At 40.7% G+C, this 13386-nt stretch overlaps 1 protein-coding gene across 1 annotated transcript in view; it reads left to right on the top strand.

Moving 5' to 3' along the window:
* The first annotated feature begins 6438 nt into the window (after window positions 1-6438).
* Window positions 6439-13386, top strand: part of igsf3 (immunoglobulin superfamily, member 3) — a 105003-nt gene continuing 98055 nt past the window's right edge. Inside the window, exon 1 of the mRNA XM_086051916.1 lies at window positions 6439-7012. Coding sequence (XP_085908042.1) covers window positions 6973-7012 — 40 coding nt within the window. The 5' untranslated portion in view covers window positions 6439-6972. The remainder of the gene's footprint in view (window positions 7013-13386) is intronic.

The following is a 13386-nucleotide window of genomic DNA, read 5'->3' as shown; positions in this document are numbered from 1 at the left end:
TGTCTGCCATTTGGTGAATGAGGGTTTTCAATGATGATCCTGGATCCTGTGTGAAATGTTATCGCTCTGAGGAAATTGGGGAAGTAGTTTTTGAACCCAACAACATTAAAAATGTATGCATGTACAAAGGTAAAAAAAAGAAACCCGCATACTGTATTTACAGTGGCACCTTGGTGCCTCTTTGAAAAGTCAAATCTCTTAACCTTCATACCACATATCCTTAATCTTTGTAAAAAGACGTTTCCTTTCAAACAGAGTAAGTCAGCACTGCTTGAATTGAATTCCACTGTTAGCGATAAGCGACCAAGAAAGTTATTTTATTCATTGTATATTTTTAAAAGTAATCAACCGATTAATTGGTTCTCTGAATTTTATGCTAACAAATATCTTAATCTGCATCGGCCTCCCAAAAAACTTTTGGGTCGGGCCCTATATCTTAAGTTAAAAACAGAATCCAAAGAGGCCCATGCAGTACCTTGATTTATATGTGCCGCAAGTTTTTTTTTTTTTTTTTTTTTGCTTCGCAAATCAAAATTTGAGTCATGAACTACCTGCAGATACCCTACCACGCAAATGAAGTTTACATAGGAAAGCCACAGTTGCCAATACACTTTCAGCCATTTATTGAACGGGACGAAAAAAACACGCAAATGCTAAATGAAAACACTCACAAGAAGCATCGACCAGAATGATCTGAACGTGTGGCACCTTAGTAATTATACATTATTTAAAAAAACGGTTTAATTCTTTTTTAGCATGTTTAATCAAGGAATTAGTTTTATATTTTAAAATGCAGTGCTATTTTTCTTTTCTAAAACCTGTAACACGAAAGTTGAAGGCAGGTCCAGGCATCGTGACGAGTACACTCTTCATGTCGAAGCGGGCAAAAGAAGCACTCACTCTGATTGAAATGTGAGACAGCATGACAAAGGAAGGGTGTAAAAAAGTCTATCAAAAGGTGAGAAATGGAAAAAAAAAAGACACTAAGTGAAAAAAGAAGTGCTTGATGGTCATTTCAATATTAATATTCCACATTAGGAAGGAGCCCTTATGATGAATAATTCATTTGATGGAAAATCCATGCTAATGCATTGTGAAACACGGTTCAACCAAAGTAACTTAAACTTTGTTGTGTGCAGCAGGTTGAAGCTTCTGATTGCGCTGGCTTCTCTTTAAAATAACCACACGGCAAGCATCTCCTTGCATGACAGCCAAATTACATCTTTGACGGTGGCGGTCTCAGCTGTGCACAATCACAGGTTAGCGCCGATTGGTTGTAATCTGCTCTGCTGCTGATGTGAAGTGCGCCACCAGTAATTGGACTGTTTCACTGTGCTGGTGACTCAGATCACTTTAAATCCTACATTCAGAGCTGGACATTTTACTAAAAATTTGCGGTCCGTTAATCGCCTTCCGCCGTCCATTTATCCGGCATTTTATCGGAAAAAATAGTATCCGCTAATGGGCCCGTCTGCCTATGATTTTAAACAGGTTTACTGTTTGAGTTTCCGACTACAAACTACGACTAACTACCACAAAATTTTGATCCGTCTACCTGTCCTACCCCCCCCCCAAAAAAAAAATAACTCGTCATATTTGAACAAAGAGTGCATTCTTATGCGGTTATTTTGTGTATCTACATCATTCTGCCCAAAGAGCCTAACAAAGCCTCACATGCACTTATTACCATCTGTCCTATTATCTTTTATGAGGGGAAAAGTTGTTGTAAGAGGGGAAGAGTTCTTTTCTCCCCTTGCTTGTTTATACATTTCTCACTGAGAATTTTGATCTCTGTACATCACCTTCGCAGCCCACCTGACCTTTCTGCATGGATTTAGTGTCTTACATGATTCAGATTCTGCCTTTCTTTCATTCCATGCTGACCTTCCTCTATCCGCTTGTGCTGCATTGAGCCCATCAACTCAACAAATAGCGATGTAGGCCACTGAAATATTCAAATTTTCAAAGAAATTAAATGGTCTACAACACACGTTTCACGCAGTAGCAGGACCCCGGTATGAAGTGCAGCCTCCTGTTTCCATGGAGACGTCATAGGATCCCCCCCCCCCAACTGCACCCATTCGCAAACACTCTTCTCAATATGGTTCCCCTGTGAGAAAACATATTTGAGGCTACTTTCTGAGGATTGGCTTTGTCGTCAAAGGTGATCTGATCGCGATAACGACGTCCGCTCCGAGCCGGCTGGCCGCATGTGCAAAATGTGCCATCATGCACTCGTGCAATGAGATGTCTGTGGAGAGCACGGCTAAATATAGGTGCAGCAATATGTAGACCAGGTGTAATGAACCTAGCCAGCTGGATTCAACACTATTGGATCCGTATGGACCTCTGAAGAAGAAGTCACAAATGTCTACATACATTGTTATTTTTTTTACATTTCTTTTGCCAAAAAGAGAGGAAAAAAGATCTTTTTCCACCTATTTGGACCACTCAAATCATTCCAATTAGAGTGAAACCACTTCCGTGCCCGCAAATCTTTCTAGGAAAACTTTATCTCCAAAGTTGCAGCGATGCCAGCTCAGAAAGGGCAAAAAGAGGAAAGGTTTGATGATAGGGAATTGTAGTCATGTTACACATGCCTACCAGTCTTGGCTGATCATTACAATATGGAGGAGAACGGAATGTACACTAGAGCTGTTTCAATATAAAGAAGACATATGAAGGAGAATGAACTTTTTAATGACTTGATGTTGATTTGAATTTGATGAATTAACTAATTCACTTCGAATAAGTAGTTAAGTGTCTGATGATTCTTCATCATTAGGGTAGTTTGATGAAAACAGGTCACTTTTTTGTTATCAAGACCCTAGGAAAATGTTTTGAATTGTGAAAAGAATACATTATGTCTCCTTTAATGGGAGAGACTCACCTCCATGGTTAACTTCATTTGACACTTTTGTGAATTGTAGGAATGTTGAAATGTTACTTAAAACATTAGCTGTACCATTGTGTTTGTCAGATAAGTTTAGCAATTTTCCATTTGTCCTCACGTTAACAAATTGTATTGCTTTTATTTATTTAATAAGTAGTTATTTTTTTATGAGAACAATGCTTAAAGAATAAGTCAACCCTCAAATTTTCTTAACATGTTCTATGCAGCCTCACTCATCTAAACACTCAATTCGGATTGATATTGTATTGAGTGAAATATGAGTTAAGTATTTAATGCACCTGTTTTTGTCCATCTCAGGGGGCGGCCATTTTGCCACTTGCTGTCGACTGAAAATCACAGTTGCTCAGGGCTCAGATAACGACCAATCATGGCTCTGTTTGGTGTTTTATGAAGCTGAGTTTTATGAATCTGAGTCATGATTGAATGGATAAAAACGGGTGGATTTTACCGCTTAACTAATATTCTACAAATGCGATATTAATCAGAATGCTGTGCTTCAACTAGTGGAAGTGCATGAAAACATATTATTGTAAAGATTTTTTTGGGGGGGGTTGACTTCCCTTTAAAAGTTACTTTAAAAAGTGCCCATATACTAATAAAGTTTTTGTTTATGATGGGGACAGTTGACGCGGGAATAAATAATTTATTTCCCTCTATTTACTGTCAAAGAAATGTATTGTTAAATCAACCCAATATTGATTCTGTGCAAGCTGAAAGGTTTCATTTTAGAATGGAGAGGTCATTAAATCACTGTATTGGCCTCTCAGAGCAATTTCTCTGGTTGTTAAGGAAGTTTGAATTGGGGTCCACAAAGCAAAGAAACGGGTTTTCGGTTCCAATAAATAAATAAATAAATAAATAAATAAAGCTATTCATGTCGCACTCAAGCACTGTTTGAAACTTGCAACTCCCTGTTGAACGATTGAGTAGCAGATGGATCCATGGCATGTCACTTGTTTGTATGCACATGTAAAGGCCTGCTCATTTATTTATACAACACAGCAGGGTAGAATTGTGTTGGCCTTCACTTTCCACTTCTTGGATTCTATATTATTTTGGCGCTCTTGCCAACTCTAGATCCATTTTCTCTTTCCCAGCATACTTTCACTCACTCAGTTTTAATTTGAGATCATCTCTACTTATGCTGCAGATTTCTGCAAATCAATAGGCACATGTGATTATGATCTTGACCAGGGTTTGTTCAAAGCTCTTCAGCTCAAGACCCAAATTAGAAAGATTGTTCTACCCCTGATTCAAACGGGTTTATGATTCATAATGTAGATGTGGGTTGTGGTTTTAAGTGTCTCTGATGCAGGTACAAACACTCGTAGTGCTTTGAGTCGTGCTGACTTAATTTGTGTTCCTTTTTTGTTTTCCTGTTTATTGTACTGTACTGTGCATAAGGCCTCAGCGAGCTTTGTTGTTTTAATTACCTTTTTACAGATGGATATGAAGGGAAATTAAGAACAAATTTCCAATTATATTTTTCACAGTTGTCATCTTGACATATATTATCATGGATGATAAAAAGTAAAAGTAATAAAAAGTAATCAGCACCCTCACCCCAAAAAATCTTAGTGATACTATCCATCTTTTGTCAAGTTCCATGTTCCAGGAAGTAGCCTGCGAAGAAGACAAACCAACTATGGCACAGCACATCACGGCTCACCTCAAAGAAAGGATTTGTTTATGATCCCATACAGTCAAGCTCATCTGTGAAGCATGGTGGAGGTAATGTCATGGCTTAGGCGTGCATGGCTGCTTCTGAAACGAGCTCACTAGTCTTTATTGATGATGTAATGATGAGTAACTCATGATGGTAGCAGCAAAATGAATTCTGAAGTCTACAAAAACATTTTGTCTGATGATTTACAGAAAAATGTATCCAAACTAATCAAATGAAGCTTTGTCATGCAACAAGACAATGACCCAAAACTTACTGCCAACACTTCATGGGGGGGAGAAAAGTGAAGGGTCTTAGATTGGCCAAGTCAATCACTGGACCTTAACCCAATAGAGCATGCATTTCACCTCCTGAAGAAAAACAGATTGAAGTGAGAAACCCCCCAGAAACAAAGTGAAAAGGGAAAAGCATTTAAAATTAAAAAGTCAACAGTTGGGTGAAGTCAATGGGTCGCAGACTTGATACAGTTATTTCTCGTAAGGGTTATGGCACTAAATATGAAATGTTATTCACTTTAAGCTCATTTAATAATGTCTGTTCCAATACTTTTGCTCACTTGAAAAGTGGTGGCTTCAAACAAAAGGTGCACTGTTTTGAGTTGTTGACACATGTAGATGTGAAATAAAAAGAGGAGTTCTGAACTTCCATCCATCCATTATCTGTACCGCTTCTCCTCACAAGGGTCGCGGGGCGTGCTGGAGCCTATCCCAGCTGTCTTTGGGCAGTAGGCGGGGGACACCCTGAATTGGTTGCCAGCCAATCGCAGGGCACACAGAGACAAACATCCGCACTCACAATCACACCTAGGGGCAATTTAGAGAGTCCAATCAACTTACCATGCATGTTTTTGGAATGTGGGAGGAAACCGGAGTACCCGGAGGAAACCCACGCAGGCACGGGGAGAACATGCAAACTCCACACAGGGAGGCCGGAGCCGGGATCGAACCCACGACCTCTGAACTGTGAGGCGGACGTGCTAACCAGTCGACCACCGTGCCGCCGAGTTCTGAACTTTAGTCGCATATTCATATTTTAACCCGAAGCTCGAAGTGTCTTCAGGATACAGCAAAAACAAAGGAATTGACCTTGCTGTTCCAATAATTTTTCGATGGGACCGGACACCAAAATGTAATTTTTGTTATGCATGATTCAAATGCATTGTCTAACTCCTCAATACACAGTAAAGCACATATCGATCAAGATGTCAAACTATAGTTTTTGACTTTTTATGTGCACTTAGAAGACACATTAGTGGCGTATTAGTGGGTCAATGTCATGCTTGATGAATTTGCAACTTGTTAAAGAAGGCCATTGAGCCCGGTCCAAGCATGGGTACAGAGTATAAAATGCTGATTTCAGTTTGCATAATTTGTCATCCCTATTCAAAGATGCTAAAACGAAAGAGTCCACATCAAAGCACTTTAAGACGCATTTGCATGGTCTCTTTGATGGCGGTTATGGCTGCTGGCAGATCCCCGTGCTCCGTCGTCCGTAGTTTTCACCCTCGATGGATTGTCGTGGATGATCAAACTTGGCCCATCAATGTGCTCCTGTCCTACATTTGCAACTCACACATGCAAATCGTGACCTCTTCCACAGCGGGTGGGTGTCTGGTGGTGTCCTAAACGGCTGAGGAGGGGGAGGGTCAAATGTGCAAGTTTTCAAAGAAAAGTGCTGTTCGTTAAACTGGAGAACGTAGGCGGACTTTTGAGATGAAGAAATATATATATATATATATATATATATATATACATACACACACACTGTACATCCATTGATTAATTAGATACATTGTGCCACAGCACAAAGCTGTGCCTGCTTCCTCCACAGTGCCCGCCCATTTGGCTTTTACGTGGGCTGATAGTGGGAGATTGATTACGTCTCCGGGATTTGCCGTGGAGGGAGCACACGGACTGAGATTTGCTCTCTTATCAGCGGCACAAAAAACAACGTGGGGGAAAAAAACTAACACGGTCTTAATTGAGCCTCTCTTTTTATTTTTATTTTGGCCTTTTCCACGTCCCGTGTAGTGCGCTGTTCCCAAAAAAGAGTCGTGCGGGACGACTTGGAATTGTTGAGTGAGCCAAAGCTCCGCCGCAGTCGGTGGATGTGTGGCGGTAGTACGCCGGGGAGTGGGTTGGGTCACCGGGTGCCTGACGCACGTCCTCGGCGATAAGGTGAGCGGAAGAAAGGACTCCCAATATTTTTTCTGTGCTGGTTTGGACTGGACGCCGGGGGAAGCGGTGGAGCACCTTGCGTGGATTTGTCTCGTCAGAGAGCACCTTCTACTCTTTCCGGGTCCGAGGGAGCCGCCGCTCGTTTGTTCATCCAGTAGGGGCGACATCGTGGGGGTGGCTGAGCCGGCCAAGGCACGATGGCAACCGGTGTGCTCCTCGTCGCCTTCGCACTGCTCGGTAAGTCAACCAAGACACATTTATGTAGCCTTGCACTGATTTCCCCCCTCCATTTCTTTCTTGCCTCCACCGTGGGTCAGTCTTAACCGAATTTAGACGCTTCACTCTAGGAATTGTCAGTTTAGAGTCAGGTGGAGATTACGGTGCATCAAATACAGTTAGTACTACATAGCAGTAGCACCAAAGTCAATTTCTGTCCCTCAAGTGACGCCGTATGTACCAGATATCATAAAAATAAAAACTACCCTACAAATATATTTACAGTATTACGATAATAAAATGATAAGAAGTTCGTTACAATCTTTTAAAATCATTTCAAATGTATATTAAAATAGGGGCCAATTATTGGTCACCCAGGCAACTGAAACCTTTTCAGGCCTTAAAAAAAAGCTGCAGTTTGGTTACCAAGCTCTTTGTCAACTGTCAAGTGGACAAAAGACAGTGCTCATTGACAAGCCACTTTATAAAGAGGAAATGGCTTTTTTTTTACTTTATGAATTGAATATGCTGTCGCATTATGTCCATTTCAGTTTATCAAAGTAGAGAAGAAACAGATGGATCCTACAGGGCTAATTATGGTGCTTCCAGGCTACCATTTGTACCTACAAAATGACTGCATGCATGTCCCCAAACTGGAAAGATCAAGAGTACCAAATCACTGTCTTTTGAGGGGAATCACTTAAATGACAAGCCAAAGGTGCAGTGATTCTCCAGTGATAACACATTTTACTGAAAGTAGAGCCACTGCAATAATAACACGAGCAGCTGTGCATGTGTGTGCATTGAACTAGGTTAATGTCATATTTAGACCTTAGTCACAGATTAACCCTATAGATGTTCACAGTCTGGTGTGTATTGCCTGCTATTGTCCAGAGTTGCCACACACACATAGACACATCACTGACGCACACCTGGATAATACTGTACATCACTTCAGGATATGACATCACTAATCTTTGTCATATACTCAGACATTCTTTTACAAGTCTGTGGTTAACATCCATTTGTCACCAAAGTTCCACTGTATTGGGTGTCTCACACAAGGTATGACACAGTGTGACTGGTAGAACCAAACATTCATAGACACAAGCTTGCTGGCACCAATACACGGCCCCAAACAAACACCAGATGGCTTTTGCGCCTTCTTGAATATGGGAGGCCTGTCATCAACCGGGGGGGTTGAATGCCGGCAGGAGGAGGAGGAGGGCGTCTACCGGCCCCCACTCGGCCAAGAGGATTACCGTTTGCGCCTGGCTGCGTCTTGCCGTCCCATTTCAGGCACATTCACTGGGACACGAGTAGTTTTCCAATTGATAACTGCAACAGATTTTATCTACAGTGAATGCTGGAGAAGTGCTGGCTCTGCCATTACATAATAAAATGAATCACACGGTGAAATTGGAAGCTGTTTGTGCGGGTGGCATGTGTAGGTGTGTGTCGGTGTGTGTGTGTGTGTGTGTGTATCATGGTTCAAGGGGCTTCACGATATTCTTAGGTGACATGTTGCTTGCATTACGGTGGATATTGATTCTGCAATAAGCGACATGATGCTGAAGTCATTGGCTTGTTTACTTGTCAGTAGCGGGAGACAAGCTAATGGCTAATGCATCGCTTTAGTGTTGTAGTAATTACAATTATGTACAGCACAACCTGTAAAAGTCAAATGGCCCAGTTCGTTTACAATTCCCGATTGTACAGCTTGGGAAGAACGGCAATCACACAAAATTTGAGGATTCTAACTAATGTTAAGGAAACTCACTTTTTTTTTGCCTCCCGCCACTATTCGCGGGGGGAGAGGGAGTGAGCCTAGCTATAAATACTGAAAATTCATGAGTAACTGCCCCCACACAAAAAAAGTTCCCCACCAAATGGCGGCAAAGCACTACTTTGTCTAAATAAAGCTCCTCAAATCACTGCAACATGCTTCAAATTCACAAAGATGCCACAAGATGGCAGTATTGATTTTTGCTATTGCTTTTCAGCCATTAAACTAGGTATGCCCAAATCGCAAATATTTCTCCAGCAATTTTTTGGGGGGGTTGGGGGGGGTGAAGGGGGGGGGTGAGGGTTGGTTTGTAAATGTTCTTTACAAAGACAATAATGTTCCTTTTGTTTGTCAGAGTGTAATTTGACATTAAACATTTTTATTTATTTTTATTTTTTTATCATAGTCTTAGATGTTTTGAATACAGTCAAACATTGTTGATGTTGTCCAATAAGAATGCAGCTTATTTTTCTGTAGTAAAATATGCCTCTAAAATCATACACAACACAACTCATGCATGGCGAAACGCAGGACATCACCGTACCACATGAAATTTCAGCATACCCATTGAGATCTCTGATCAGACAACATCAAAAGATTTGGTGCATTTACTCTTTCTTTGACTTTTTTAGTTACATCTGTAAAGTTACATGAAGCAAATGGTTATTCAAAGTGTCACTTAGTATCAAAGTTAACGGTAGTGTTTTGTTGCTAGGTTTATAGTGTTGAACTTTTTAAATTTTTATATTTTTTACACTTTACACCATCCTCAGAGTTAGTTTTCTGTCTTACTATTAACTTGGGTTAATTTATACAATTTATATTTCTATTATTTGCTGTGGGCAAAAGCTGATTTCAAATTGGAGGTCAACCAACATCCTGACAGGATTGTGTCCGACTGTACTGTAATTTGGAGCTGTCCATCTTTCTTCTTTCCCAACTGGCTGAGCCAAAAGCAAGCTACTGCCAAGTTGAGCTCCCGGCAAAACTCCAACCAGGCAATTGCATTACGTTTTTCACACACAAAAAAAACAAAAAAAAATGAAGGCGGTCTAGCCACGGGAGGCGGTCATGTTACTTCACTTTACATCTTGCATCAGGTCTTTTTTTGCTGAGTTTGCAACCAGATGTGTGTTTACGTGCGAGATTATTTGTGTGTTGTGAAACCAATGAAGAGCGGCGCCCCAAGGCTCGCATGCTTGTTAGCTTTTCAAACATGGAGTTAGAGGCTCCAGCGTGTGTGCGTGTGCGCGTGTGTGCGCGCGCGCGTGTTCTAATTTGAAAGTTGTGTGTCTACCTGTGAAAGAACATTTTAAAAAAGGAGCCAGCTCTACTACTAAACCTATAAATTCTTTTAAAATGTATGAATATATGCAAGGTAGTAGAACTGTGAATTTGATAGAGCCGGATTATTAAGTGCTCATAGCCTTGATTTGCACTGCATGTTTCAAAGTGACACAAATCCAAATATTTTTTTAACTCTCAATTGGAAATTTGGCTATGTGTCATAGCAGCGTAAACAGAATAAAAAAAAAAACAAAACACTGGAATATACTCAGATCAATCAGGCCTTTTCCAAATGGCTAAAAATCAGATACATTTCAACACAGCAGAAGCATACCATTAAAGAATTAATAATGCTGCATTTGAAGTGTGTCAATAACGTCCGTTAATAGCAAATTTTAATCAGAAATGGCTTTATGTTTTCAAGATTTTCATTTATTTGTTTTTAACGGAAGTTTGAGCTATAAAAGGGTGCGATGTAGGGTTTTACCGTATGTTGTAATATATAGGTATGATTTTTCAGAATTCAGAAAAAAAATCCACTAGTTACTGAATCTAACCCTTAATTAATGAAAAAAATACTGAATGCATTATGTTACATATTTTATTATTCTTATTATGAAAACTAGATGGCCTAGAAAATAAACAAGAAGAGATTCCGAATCAGAAAAAAAACGAGAAAAGTTTACTTGAATCTCTGATTTTTAAAAAAAGTACTGGTTGTAAAAAAATACTTGAGCAATGTAATTTGATAAGGAAAATAATTGCTGATGACGATCAGTATACGAACGTAGAAGGTTACCCATTTTTAAATGAATTGGGGGTAGTGTCAGCCCAGGCCAACAAAACACTTAGTAATGTTAAAATATTTGTATTTGATTGTTCACATCATGTTGTCATTGCCCCGAGTTGACCTTTGTTAATTGCGGTCAATTTGAGCATCTGGGCAGGTGGGTTGTTTCATGTTCCAAATTTTGAAAAATCTGAATTGGCATTGGTCACTTGGACCTGCAGTGTACTGTAAATCTGCGATTGCTTGGGAACACAAATCTGTAGCCTAAAATCTTATCATTTGTATGTGTTAACTGCTTTGTAATTGGGCACACAGACTCACATAACAATTAAAGCCCGGAAAAATAGAGTAATAGAGTGAATAGAGTAAAAAAATATAAGGTTGACTTACGTATGATGTTTTTTTTTTTTTTTAAGGCTCTGATCATTTGATCATCTTATTCACCCCAGGAACTGGTGACAATAACCCTAGCACATTAAAATGTTAATGTTTTTACCAACAGAAAAAATTGAAGTAGCTCTCGACCGGAATAATTTCAGTGAGTATAAAGCCGTCCTCCCAATTTTGGGTCAATGAAAGCACTTGCGTAAGCAATATTTTTTGATCACGTTTACAGCCATTATGCGTCTATTAGCGTTTCCGTGTGGTGCCAAAACTCAACGCTCCATGTGTTCAATAATTCATATGTACATTTTAGTGTTTCAAAAAGCTTTGTGGCGTGGTTGGTGCGCATTTTGACACCTTCTGAGAGGAGACAATTTAAAACTGAAACAATGTAAGCAATGCTTGCCCCCCATCTTGAGTGCGACTGTGAGGCATTTCAAACTGTCTGAGGATTTAAAGGTTGCAATGCCACTCCCTGATGCCCAACCTTGTTCCTGATGGGACCCAACAGCTGATGCCCAAAACGCTCTATGGCAGGGATTTTAACGCGTGTGTATGCGGTCACACGCTGCATGTCATGAGTCAGCTGTTACTACACTTGGAATGTCGTCCACGTGTCATCTGACACAAGGGCGAGCGCTGTTGGGATTATAAGTTAAATTCCATAACTCGCTCTCCTCAAATGTCAACTTTGGCAATCCCCCCCCATGAAACCTGCCTGTCATCATGAGGCGACATGTCGATTCGTGCGCCAGCCTGCGTTTCAGCTCCCTTTCGCCCCACTCTTGTTATTCTTCCACACTTGCTATATTCCATAGTCGCGAGCGTCCCGATTTGCATCATAGGCTCATCTTTGTGCGCACCCATGACAGCATGCCTTTTGTTCCATTGCCTGCGTCGCATCAGAACGTCGACTCAAGTGACATGAAAAAAAAAAAAAAAAACAACCGGCAGACGAGGTGGAAGACAATCAGCTTGTCAGTCACCCAGCGCCTCTGTGATGGTTTCCTGTAAATAACGATGAAAGCTCAGGTGTGTGTTGAAAACATGCGTCCGTTTGCCGCGGGCTGAGATGTCTCTTTTGCGACGATCAATTGCGCTTGCAAAGGCACGTTGTCTCATGTTTGTTGACTCGCACCAGATAAGGGCCAGAGCAAGAGATACTGCAAGTTGCTTCAAAATGTTTTCGACCTACATGGCAATCTACCGGCCTGTAATGCAAGACTTCACAGCCACCTATGGAAGCTCACACCAAACCACCATGTTTTACTTCCACTGGCCTTTCAGGCAGAAATTTCTGTGCTTCCCCCCGTCGACAAGGCGCTACTCACTATTGACACATTTCTGTTGGCAAAATCGGCTACTACAAGCTAGTGTGCGTAGTACCTCGTCAGCCACGTTTTTAAGTGGGAAGATATCATGTGGGTGGCCACACGCATTCTTTGTCAGCTTAAACGATAATAAACTCACATGCTATCGTTCTGTTCTTGATACTCTACAGTTTCAACTGCTCTCTTTACTAGTCTAATCGCCATCAGCAGTGCTGACCTACATTTTACATCCTAAATTCTAATAATTGTTCTAAGATCATTTATTTCCAGCAGTCTGTTCTTTTCATTTCCAGGATGTGAACTTTTCATTTCCAGGATGTGAATGTGGATTTTTTTTTTTTTTCCTGTCGTATCAGATGTCAGCCTCTGTGTTGCCATGTCAATGTAATCTTGCCCATGGCCTTCAGAATCAGTGCCGGCTGATGTAACTAAACTGTATTAGCAACGGGACTGCTTCTTGAACCAATCGGATTTGAAATTTGTCTCACAGGGCCAGCTAGCTGGGTCACGTCACAGTGATGTCAGCATTTTCCCATCCTCTGATGGGTAGGTCAGAGCAAGCCATGATCGACGAGCAGAACACATCCGTCACGATCGGCACACATGAATACAATTAATACTCAGCATCTCTGGTGGATATGATACATTTTTTTTTTAATATTTTTTTTATTCATTCCAACTGTTGCATTCAGCTGTTTGGCAGTTTCCCCACGTTATTTTTCAAAATGGAAAATGCAAGCTAAACTGAATTTAGCTGTGGGTGACCCTACCGATTCGCACACAGTGTTTTGAAGAGACACTCTCCCCAAAACTAAGA

This window comes from Filicampus tigris, chromosome 14 (genome assembly GCF_054856515.1).
Source record: "Filicampus tigris isolate MCC_2025a chromosome 14, RoL_Ftig_1.0, whole genome shotgun sequence".
NCBI classification, from domain to species: Eukaryota; Metazoa; Chordata; class Actinopteri; order Syngnathiformes; family Syngnathidae; genus Filicampus; species Filicampus tigris.
Note: the sequence above shows the minus strand (reverse complement) of the source record. Positions and strands in the feature narration are given on the sequence as shown.